The sequence below is a fragment of the Temnothorax curvispinosus genome, unplaced genomic scaffold, assembly GCF_003070985.1.
Source record: "Temnothorax curvispinosus isolate PA1 unplaced genomic scaffold, ASM307098v1 QBEX01000748.1, whole genome shotgun sequence".
Taxonomy (NCBI): domain Eukaryota; kingdom Metazoa; phylum Arthropoda; class Insecta; order Hymenoptera; family Formicidae; genus Temnothorax; species Temnothorax curvispinosus.
The window spans coordinates 16,641-29,277 of NW_020210528.1; the positions used below are offsets into that span (position 1 = coordinate 16,641).

At 41.3% G+C, this 12,637-nt stretch overlaps 1 protein-coding gene across 1 annotated transcript; it reads left to right on the forward strand.

The window, feature by feature from the left end:
- Positions 1 to 465: 465 nt before the first annotated feature.
- LOC112458024 lies at positions 466 to 2,178 on the forward strand. Its single transcript, XM_025021417.1, has 5 exons — positions 466 to 700; positions 908 to 1,088; positions 1,137 to 1,333; positions 1,427 to 1,740; positions 1,831 to 2,178. Exons 1-5 carry the CDS (start codon positions 466 to 468, stop codon positions 2,176 to 2,178), a joined length of 1,275 nt encoding a protein of 424 aa, XP_024877185.1.
- The last annotated feature ends 10,459 nt before the right edge of the window (positions 2,179 to 12,637 follow it).

The window sequence follows — 12,637 nt, forward strand, 5'->3', positions numbered from 1 at the left end:
GTTCAACCGCAGGCAGGTATCTCAAATCCTGCGGGGTTTTTTTTCTCGGGGACCTGGGGTGGGGATCTGGTGGAAGGCGGCGGTGGCTACTGGGCGCACGTGTCCCCGGAATTTTCGGGGCACGTCGCCAAGTCGAACCTCCCTCCCAATGGGGAACTCGCCCTCCACGACCACCGCTTTTCCAGGTGGATGTGTGGAGAAAGAAGGGGTATCGGCGATACCGTGTGGAGTTGCCGGTCTCCCATCGAGCGCCTCCCCAGGTAGCGGATCGGGGAAAGCCCGCTAGAAATAGAAAGTACCGGGGAAATAAAATACCCGGAGTGGACCAAAACCGGCAGGCAAGTCCAAGGGCAGCCCCTGAGGAAACAGTCCCTCCATCGGACTCGGGTGCGGCGGGTTAATAACCCGTCCATCTTAAAAAACACTATTACTGAAACCGACACAGAGATTAGCCGGACCCCACAGATGGAGACGACCTTTGACATGAAATCCAGGACCAGATTCGGAACATGGAACATCAGGACAATGCTAGAAACTTCACGCCTGGCACAAGTCATTCACGAAATGGATAGATATAGGCTCCAGGTGCTCGGTCTATGCGAGACAAGATGGTCCGAGCAGGGTGAACACATCACCTCGGACGGGCACATGCTTCTCTTCTCCGGCAAACCAACAAATGAACCCCACGCCTCAGGCGTGGGTATTCTACTTAACAGGAACACAAGAAGGGGACTTATAAACTGGAAACCGGTGACAGAATAATCTAGGTTAGATTAAGGAGTAAAGTCAGGAACATAACCTTTATCCAATGTTACGCCCCTACTGAGGTCTCAGACGAAGAATCTAAATCTCTTTTACGAACAGCTAACCGCAACCATAAGAGATCTTTGAAAGTCCGACATTGTAGTGCTCATGGATGACTTTAACGCCAAAGTCGGCCAAAACAATAACGGGCTGGAGCATGTCATGGGCGCCCACGCGCTAGGACAAATGAACAATAATGGTGAGCTCCTCACCGAATTCTGCTCGACCCAGAATCTAATAATCGGGGGATCGATATTCCCACACAAGGACATTCACAAAGCAACGTGAATTTGCCCGGATAATCGGACGATGAATCAAATTGACCATATCAGGATCAGCAAAATGTGGAGGGGTTCTCTCCTGGATGTAAGAGCAAGACGTGGCGCCGATGTAGCTAGTGATCACCACTTGGTTACCGGCGCAATGCGCATAGAAGTAGCAAAGTACAAAGCAAAAACGAATATACACAAGCGGAAACATTTCGCGACTGAAAAACTTAAGGATCCCAAGTATAAAGATGCCTTTGTCAGTAAAGTACAGAGTGCGATCTCGGAGGCAGATTTGTAGCATTGCGACAGCAGGAAGAGATGGGACGTAGTAAAGCGTGCCATCCTTGACTCAGCGGAGAGCGTCATCGGCTTCAAAGAACGAAATAAAGCCGTGTGGCTAACGTCGGAGACATGGAACCTGATCAACCGGAGAAGGGAACAGAAACAACAAATACTCAATGCCAAAACATTAGACGAGAAAGACAACGCTAGTAGGAGCTACATGCAGCTTAATAAGCAAGTAAAACGTAGAGCCAGAAATGACAAAAGAAAATGGGTGGAGAGCCTAGCAGACAAGGCGCAGATCGCTGCCGAGTCGAATAAACCCCGGGAATTATACACTATCACGCGAACACTAGCGAATAAGAACAACATTCGTAACTATCCGGTAAGAAATCAAAACGGATAGCTTCTTACTACAGCTGCAGAGCAACTGGGTCGATAGAGTGAGCACTTTAAAGAACTACTGAAAATACAGCCACAGAACAGCCCGGCGAGACCTCCCCAATATAACGTCACAGACGAGAGGACGCTCCCTGGTTTGAGTGATGACCCTCCTACCCTTGCGGAAATAAAGAAAGCCATCCGCAACTTGAAGAACAATAAAGCCGCTGGCGTCAACGGCATCCCGTCCGAGCTGCTCAAGGCCGATATAAATTTGACGGCCAACTTGTATCAGCCAATCATAAAGGACATGTGGGAGAACGAGGAACTGCCAGATGGCTGGGACACCGGATTAATAGTAAAATTGCCGAAGAAGGGTGACTTAAAGAACTGCGAGAATTGGCGTGTATCACACTTCCGAATTGCTCGGCCAAAATACTAGCCCAAATCGTATACACGCGCATGGCGGAGGCGATTGAACCGTCTCTACGTCAGGAGCAAGCTGGCTTTCGACCCAACAGATCATGTATTGATCATGCCAACACAACACGAATCATAATAGAGCAAAGCGTAGAATGGAATAATCTGTATAATCTCGCATGCTCTCTGCACAAAATAAATATATCTTCTATATGAATGTGTAGATGGTCGTGTGTGTTGGTGTAAGTTATCTTTGTGTAGTGTAATATATGCATTACTATTCTTTAAATAATTGTTTGATAACTGATTTTTTCTTCTCGCAAATAATATCTCGCGGGACTACCAGGTTCCGTCCGGGAGTCCTAGGCTTGTCTTTTGGAGTGGACGGAATGGGACTCAGTCGGGTCTGATGAAATCGTAGTCGCGTAGGCGTCTTAAAAATGTGGTTTGTTTGAGTTGCCACAGAGTTCTCCAGATCGATAGGATGAAGAGGGCGTCGGACACGTGGAGCTCGTGGTGGAACGTCAATCGGATAGAGTTTCCACGGTAGGAAGGTTTCTATCTTAGAGATTGGTATAGAGTCCCTCGCCTGGATCTCAGGAGCCGATATGTCCTTGGGAGCCGGAACAGAGATGGGTACAAGCTTCCAAGGTAGGAAGGTTTCTACCTTGGAGGTTAGGATTGGATCCCGCGTCGTAGCCTCAGGAACAGGAGTTATAGCTGGTGTAGGGCTCGGTAGGACTGGAGTCGGACTTGGAATAGATGATGATTTGATTTCCACCGATTTCAGTGTTGCTGGGTCAGTATGACCCCACTTGGCAATCGGGGTAAATCTCCACTTCGTCTTGGACTTGTTCTGCAGGATACGTTTCCCAGGAGGTAGAGTTTCTACCTTGGTGATCAGGATGCGATTCTTCGTCTTGGTCACAGAAACAGGAGTCGGGGGTCACAGGAACAGGAGTCGGAGCCGAGGCCGTAGTCAGAGGAGGCAGCGTCTTGATCTCAGGAGCAGGAGCCGTGGTAGGAGAAAGCAGCGCCTTGGTCTCCACCGAGTATGGAGTCGCCCGACGGGCTGGGTCACGACGACCCCGGAAACCTTTCCGCGGCAGAGTGTCGGTTGACTCTTTACCGTAGTTAACGCCCTGCCAAGCAGGTATTTACGAAGGCCCAGAGTAGAGCAACGCTTCGTATTAAAAGAGAATTATGTCAGGGGCCCCGATAGGTAGCACGCCCTGACTGGCGTTCTCGAAGATCGCTGGGGAGGCCCCGCTGAGCTGCCCTTTATATAGGGATCGATGTCGAACCTTACTTACGAGAGAGATACGCCGCGCAGCGGTGCGCGCCGAACTATCCCGCCGATCAATACTCATGCCGCGCGCCGATCAATATTATGCTACTATCCGTGCTGCGCGCCGCGCGCATCCCGTCATACTATTCGTGTAGCGTATGTACAGTCCCGCGCACGTGGCGGACAGCTGACCGCCACATAACTCCCTTGGTTGTTTTAGAACCCCTGGAAACGGACTGGTGGACGTGATATACGTCCGCTTCTCGTCCGTTGTTGTTGCTGTGGCTCTTCGGGAGTTTGTGTGGTTCCAGTTGATGACTGAGCTGGCTCCGGTTCTTCTCGCTCCAGAATGTAGGCGGGTTTCAATTTATCGATTGACACGTTGACAGGTCGACCATTGACGCGGATTTTGAAGGTTTTCTCTCCTCTGTTTAGAACTTTGAATGGTCCATCGTATGGTGGCTGCAAAGCTCCCGTTGGTGCGTCATGACGGAGGAACACTCGTTGTGTCGTAGCTAAGTCTTTATACATAAAAATAGCTTTTTCTCCATGCCTTTTTAGTTTTGGCTGCAGGTTTCTTATAATTTTATTTAATCGTGCTGTGAAATCTTCCGTAATCGGTAGTCTTAATCGGATCGATTCTCCGAAGACTATTTCAGCTGGTGTCGCCTGCAGGTCTTCCTTCCATGCTGCTCTAATTCCCATCATGATTACCGGTAGTATTTCTGCCCATTTTTCCGTCTGGTGACTCTTAATGGCTGTTTTCAACTGCCGGTGGAATCTTTCGATCATGCCGTTAGCTTGTGGATGGTACGCCGTGGTGCGAAGGTGTGCTGAACCCGTTAGCCTCGTGAGTTTTTTGAATAGCTCGGATTCAAATTGCCGTCCTTGGTCCGTTGTCACCCGTGCTGGTGGAGAAGCCTTCACTGGCGCACAGTACAATTGCGCACGTTGCAATTGCACACAGTACTATTGGACACATAAAGTCGCGCACCGTACAATCGCGCACAGTTCGTTTGGACACATTTCATTGGCGCACAGTACAATTGGACACCGTTGCTTTTGGACACAACACATATTATTAACTTATTTAAATAAATAAACATATGTTGCATTGGACACGGTTTTTGCGCACCGTACAATTGCGCACCGTACAATCGCGCACCGTACAATTGCGCACCGTACAATCGCGCACCGTTCAATCGCGCACCGTTCAATCGCGCACCGTATGTACAATCGCGCACCGTACAATCGCGCACCGTACAATTGCGCACCGTACAATCGCGCACTTTATGTTGTAAAGCGAGTTCCACGCTTTCAACCACGGGGGGGTGCAAGGGGGGACCTTCGGCCGGCGAGACCATGAAGACATCGTCGTTGTCGTCACAACTTATGATGATTACGCGCAAGAGCTAAAAGAAAAATTAAGAGCGACACAACGAGTTGCAAAGAAACATTTGCAAAATGAAAAATCTAAAGCCAAGGAGACGTACGATAAGAAGACGAAAAAAATCAATTTTCGAGTCGGAGACAAAGTTCTCTTGCACGATGAAACGGTGCGTAGAGAGAGATCGAAAAAATTAGAATACCCGTAGATAGGACCGTACGAAGTAATTGAAAAACACTCAAACGTCAATTCTTCTTCTTCTTATGACGCCGTCTCCTTTCGAAGGTTGGCGATCCAAATGGCCAACATACGTAGTCTTAGATACGGCCATGCGAAAGATGTCCACTGAAGTACAGCCAAACCATCTTCTGATATCTTTCAACCAGGAATTTTGGCGCCTGCCGATGAATCTCTTCCCTTGAATCTTGCCTTAGATGATCAGTCGCATGAGTTCGTATCTTTCTCCTCGCATCAGATGTCCTATATATCTCGTCCTATATAGACGTCAATTACACAATCAAAAAGGGACGGAAAACGACGCGAGTGCACGTAAACAGGATAAAGCCTTTCATAGAACAATAAAAGCAGCGCAAAAAAAACGAAAACAAGCAATAGAAAGTAGGCGATAGTAAAAAATAAGAAAAATAAAATAATAAGTACTTACCGAACATCAAGCACGGCGAACCATCCGCACCACACGTCGACTGGTGGCCACATCCACCGAGACCTCCAAAGGCATGATGGGCACCCATGTGCCCGGGGGTGTTAAGGCCACCTCCACATAGGAGGGAGGGGGCGACGTCGGCCCCGAACCCAAATTCGCCGCCACTCGCGCACTAGGCGCGGCACCAACACTCACGGCGCCCGCACGAGCAGCGCGTAGCCAATACGTGCGCCAGCACGCGTGGCACGTCGACGGAACAAAATAGAGGTCACACCGTATGCACCTCATCTTGCAATTATATAAGTTAGCGCAAACAAATAATGTGTTGAGATCTAAGCCTCAAGAGCGACTAAACGCGCGAGAAAAAAATTCAGGAGAAGGCATAACCAAGCCAAGAAAAAATTCGAAGAAAAGTAACATGAGTCCTTATCTTACAGGACGCTGATCGTCGTCCAGCACTTCGCGAAAAAAGCGAAACCCGAAACAGCACCATCGTACGAGATACGACAATTCAGCAGGAAGCCGGGAATATACTTTGAAAGAACCGGACAATTGCAACAGGTAGAAGCTACATGGAAACTAGCAATTAAAATCGACGTAGCAGCCCTAAGACATCGATATCACCAACTTCAAAAGGTTTTTCAGCAAACCGAAAAATTATGCGAAACGATACTCGCAACGGACACGCAGCAGACGTGCAAAAATATTCTCCACACCCCGAGAAAAAATAATTTTGACTAATCATATATAATTGTATATGATTATGTATAGAATCATAAATGAATATATATGAGTATATTTATGATCATGTATATTTACATCTTGCTCCTTGTATGATTATATATGGATCCATATATGATTAGATCTGACCATTCCCATGCTGATATGACTAATATATTCTAATTCGTATGAGTAGGTACAGATTCATGTATGATTAGACCTAATCAAGCCTGACTCATACCAGACTGTATATGAATTCATATATGACTATATTTAAATCTATGTATGATTCTATTTAATCATGACTGGCTAATATGAACTCGTACCTGACTATATGTAAATTTATATATAACTAGATATAATCCATATACAGGGTGTCCGAAAAATCGCCTACTCCACTTCGGTGATTCGGGACCCAAAAACAAGCAAAAAAGTTCATACAAACATAGGTCCGGAAATGAGCCGTTTCTAAGTTATAGCCACTTTTATGTTCAAAAATCGTAATTTAGAATCCGCTTGACATCTCTCTTTCTTAATTATTTCTTAAATTAAAAATTTTTATATTTAAATATCAGCTAATTCATTAAAACTTAAACGATCCATTGATGAATACGGAAAGATTAGATACAATCTAAAAGTAAGGTGTTGTTAAATAATAATTTGAAACTTATTGAAAAGCCGTGATTTACTTACTGATTTTGAATAGGCGTGAAAACAACTGATTTCAAGTAGCCGTGAAAACAACTGATTTCTTTTAAAAATAATGTAATCGTATTTACAAATATTAAAAAATTAAAAAAAAAAATAAAAAAATTAAAATTAAAAAAATTAAAAATATTTAAAAATAAAAATTTTTAATAAGAAATAATTAAGAAAGAGGGATGCCAAGCGGATTCTAAATTACAATTTTTTAACATAAAAGTGGCTATAACTCGGAAACGGCTCATTTCTGGACCTATGTTTGTATGAACTTTTTTGCTTGTTTTTGGGTCTCGAATCACCTCCCAAAGTGGAGTAGGCGATTTTTCGGACACTCTATATAATTGTGCGTATTTAGATCTGACCATTTCTATGCTGATATGACTAATATATTCTAATTCGTATGAGTAGGTACAGATTCATATATGATTAGACCTAATCAAGCCTGACTCATACCTGACTGTATATGAATTCATGTATGACTATAGGATATATATATCAAAACCTTCGTATGTAAGCAAATGACGTTCAATATTATTGAATTCTATATTTGTTATGTATTTACCTAAGAGCTCATAGCTTTTTGATCTCATATTCCATTGTACATTACATTATTAGCATTACGTTCCCGTTCAATGGCACGGACTTTTCAAAATTAGTACTCCTTGAGCAATAACTAGATTATTGACAATTTCTTGACCCAAGTGTTTATTACCATGCACACATTTTGCAATAAATCCGTTATAATTCTCGAAGAAAAAGCTGACGTCGCCCAGAATGGACCCCATCTTTCGGCGCATAGTGTCAAATGTATAAGTTGATGAGTATTACACGTTAATTCTCTGTCACCGTACAGTTTTTCAAATTGTTTTACAAATAATTTAAGTAAAATATCTGATTGTTTAAGATCAAACTGTGTAATTTGATTTTGAAGTAAATTAAACAATGCTATAACTAACATCATCCAGTGCTGAAAATATTCATTAGGCAAATGATCAATAAGAGCTAAGAGAATAAAATAAAAAATTGTAATTTTCGGATGCATTATAAAATTGATAATATGTTAAAGGTCTTGATAATCGACAAAATGATTGAAGTGGTCGTATACTTGTGATAAAATTATCAATATCTTTACTCTTTTTTTTAATATTCCAAGGATTTTTTTTATCAAACCACAATTTAATAAGTTGTTTTACTATCCCAAAACGAACTGAGTGTATGAACTCAGGTAAAACACATGTTCCAATATCAATCAGCGGCACACAAAACAATCTACTACTACGGAAAAGACTACGGAAAAATATAATTTTTAATCCAATTATTTGTTACATTTTTGTAAAATTAAATTATATTGTTAGAAAACTATACAGTATCTATGTCTGACACCTTCCGTACATCTGCTAGCAATAAGTGTAACATATGTAGTACAATACAAAACGTCTTTATTAATTAACGTTGTAGCACAGTACGTAAGGTGACTGACTCAAGATCCAGGGGTTCCAAGTTCAAATCCAGCGGTGGTCAGCAAATTTTCTGTTGGAGATACGAAGTGGCTCCACTCGAACTAACTGGTCGCGACATTACCGACGCCTATCTATTCTATTTTCTGATACTCATGGATTCAGTTCAGTTCAGTTCTCTTTCTGGCGTCGCACGGTTGACCACGTGTAATCATAATCGTTGTAATCATTCTATATATTAATCTGAATAAAACCGCGTTATATAGAAACAAACTCTAATTATCACCCGCCAACATTTTCCAAGTACAATATAAATTTAATTAATTAAGCTTGCACATAATAAAGTTTTCTCATAAAAATATTTTCGGCAATAAAATAATTTTTAACGAGAAAAATAAATTTTATATTTTTATATTTTAATGGCCAAATATGAATAGATATGACCGTCTATATGATTTTGTATAAGCATGCATGGTCAGACCTGGCCAATTTTCGGATCTGATCATATATAAACAATAATGTATGATCATATATAATTAGTCAAAATTATTTTTTCTCGGGACGATAGAAAAAGATAATGAAAAATTAACGCAATTATTAACGCGATTACAGACTATATATAAAACAAATGATAATAAACGTGGTTTAATAGATGCGATCGGCACGATCAGCAAAACGCTGTTCGGCACTATGGATGCCGACGACGCAAAACACATACAGGAGCAGCTTGAACTGATACAAAATCAGCAACAGACTCTACGGCACACCGCGAAGAATCAATTAAAGGTGATAAATGCCACAATAGGCCACATAGAAGCCTTAGAAAAATCATTATATTATAACAAACAACTACTGACGAACGTCACGATACGAATACAGCAGGAAACAGCCATGTACGCCAAAAGAGAAACAATAGACAAACAGTTATTACTAATAACTACAATTACAGAAGATCTAATAGAAGACATGAAAGACACGATATATTACCTCACATATTCGCGAGAAGTCATACTCACTCGTTTATTACCGATAGAAAAAATAATAACAGAATTAAAAAAGGCGACGTCACAATTGACGCGAGGATCTCATTTCCCATTTAAAGTTAGACTAGAGAATTGGAACGATATACAAAGTTACGTAGAAATTAACGCGTATTACGATAACCCAAACATTTATACGATAATCAAATTTCCCGTGGTAGCATACCCCGTGTATGAAATAATAAGAACACCATTACCTGTCCACAACCACGCAAATATTTTTACATTTTTAAGAACTACTCACAACATATTAGCAATAGATAAAGAGAATCATAATTATATAACGCTAGAGGAACGCGATTTAAACGATTGTAAACGAAACGGAGTAAAACATATGTAACCGAAACTACCCGGTATACTTTATAAAAACCGACGCACCATGCGAGGTGCAAGTTTATGTAAAAATGCCAGGATATGTGAACACCTGCGAAAAACGTCAAATAATGTCAAACGTAACCTTATGGATAACAGTAATCGAACCACAAACGTGGCTATTCTCAACGCCGAAAAAACAAAAACTAACGATTCAATGTAATGACCAGGCAGAACAAAAAATAGAAATAGAAAGAACAGGGGAACTAAGTATAAACAAAAATTGTAAACTAACCACACCCGACATTATTATAAAAACAAAAAGACAAACGACTATGGAACAAATAGAAATGCACTTAGCAGATTTTAACCTAACGCTAACAAACAAAAATAAAAATACTAACAAACAAGCAAAAAAAGAAATTAGATTAGAACTCGTAATTAGAAATCCGAACAAATTAATGGAATTAAGTCTAGACATAAGCGACATAAATAAAGAGTTGGATAAATCCCAAGACACCCTAATAAAAAATCCCTATGTCATATATCCCATAGGATCGACCCTTACGTTAATAACTATATTAAGCGTAATAGAAATGAAAGTATCAATAGGGGTATTCAAATAAGTTAAAGTTTAATGGTTTGACAGGTTATGTCGGGTTAAAGTCGAGTAAAAAGTTAATTAATTAACTTTGGGCGCGCTACTCTTTAAGGTTATGCAAAATACATAAGTGACTCATTAACCTATCACATTAATCTTTGGGTTAAAAGTTTAAAAATTAACTTTTTACTCGACTTTAACCCGACATAACCTGTCAAACCGTTAAACTCTAACTTATTTGAATACCCTTTATGTAATAAAAAGAAACAAGAAACGAGCAAGCGCCCGACCGCACATACAGGGCGACCCAGCGATGCTATATTAGAAGATAAGAAAAATGTAACAGCAGAAAATAATAAAGAAAAAAACCACTCTAATAAAAATAGGAGTAGGATAAGCAACGAAACCTTATAACAAAAACTACAGACCGTAATTTCCTTCTCTCAAAGAGGGAAGGATGTTGCGGCCCCAATTAGTATTACGAAATAGATTAAGAAACACTTGTTTAAAGAAAAGATGTTATTGTAAATCAAGACCAAAAGACAATGAAAAATGAAAGCAATGAGTTGCACGATCGGCCTACATCCGATCGAGCAACTCAGCGAATCCGAAGGACGGACGACCGAACAAAAAGGAACGAGAAGAGAGGACACCCAGGCAATCGGAGTCGGGCAGCGACGAACGGGTCTCATACGGAATAATTGTAAACCAAAGTTGATTAAAGGGTCTATTTATTTAAAAGTGTCGTGTGTTATAATCCCTATTTCCGCCTTCCCTGTGGACCGAAAGAACCCGGTGCCTCTCCCAAAAAGAGACACAACAGTGCGTTCGGCTCGCGCCACGCGCTCCAGAGCGTGTACCTGCGAGCAATATTTTTAAGCATCTAGTTGCGTCTTTCCTTAAACCGACCCCTGTGGTTAGCCTTTCCTTTGCTTCCCAGATTTTTTTATCCTAATCCCGGGATTGGACGTAACAGTATCTTCTTAGGAGATTTTCCAATAGAAACCTTTTCTGAATAATCAAGTTATTATGCCATGTAATTCCACAAGAATCAATATAACGCACGTAAACATATTAAATTGCTCGGTCGTCAAGTTTTTGCAGAAATGGCGAGAAACAATATAAATGTTCGTAGGCACCTTCCTTCGACGTCCTCTCTGATTGGTGTAGAAATGGTGATACGATTTCTTATACTTAAATAACCGCGTATCTATTACTTATAATGCACTCGTATCGACAACTTCTCTCGCTTCTAGAAAATTCTAATGGCGGAAGGCTCAAGACGTGATTCGCAAAAGATGCTTACGCAACAAACGAAAGTACTCGAATGTCCGGATCGCCGGACTGCACGCTCGCGCCTGTGCTTCCCCATCCTTTTCCCTCCATCACGTAATGCACGCGTGGGTCAAGAATCGGTGCGGTTACCAGGTCACAAGCTCTAGCTATAGTGACAAAGCAGGCATGACCCGCCCTCTCGTGTGTGTTCATAGAACCGTTTAGTACCTCTTTTCCGAAATTAGATGGCTGAAGCTCTCTCTCTCACTTACCGATAGTAATGTGCATTTCAAACACCAGTGTTCCTACCTTTTTGTTATACCCTGTGCAAATGTTGGATCATCTGATAGATGGCATTCAATGCGATCCGTTTCTCATATTTAAAATATAACAAACGATGGTATAAGAATGGTATATAAATCAAGTGTACGGTACAACTTAATCAGTTGTATCAAAGCCCATAATATCGGAGCTTATAATGAAGTGGCATACAATTTTGAATTAAATCGATATATTTATGGTTTTATAGTATTTTACATCCCTTCATGATTTTTAATTATATCTGAGCAGATCTGAATATATTCGGTAAATAATTATATCTTGGCAGATCAAATTATATCTGTTCAGATCTGGCCAGATAGAGACAATTTGCAAATTGTCCCGGGAAAAAAGAATTAGAGTTACAGATCTAGCCAGATCTGATGAGCCAGATTTGGTCATATCTCGGTAGATCTAATTCTTTTTTCCTGGGTTGACATAGAAAACTAAAAAAAAAAAAAAACATTTTTATCTTCTTTTCTACCCCTATTTCATATATAATTCTTTAAAATTTAGTTAATTAGACCTAGCTTTATACGCGATCAAAGATCCATATCAAGAGACACGGTGGTGTCTCGCGCCAAGTGCACGCGAAGCAAGACCGCACCGTGACTCTTTTGTAATGTGTGTGCGTGTGAGTGTGAGTGTGAGTGTGAGTGTGAGTGTGAGTGTGTGAGTGTGAGTGTGAGTGTGAGTGTGAGTGTGAGTGTGAGTGTG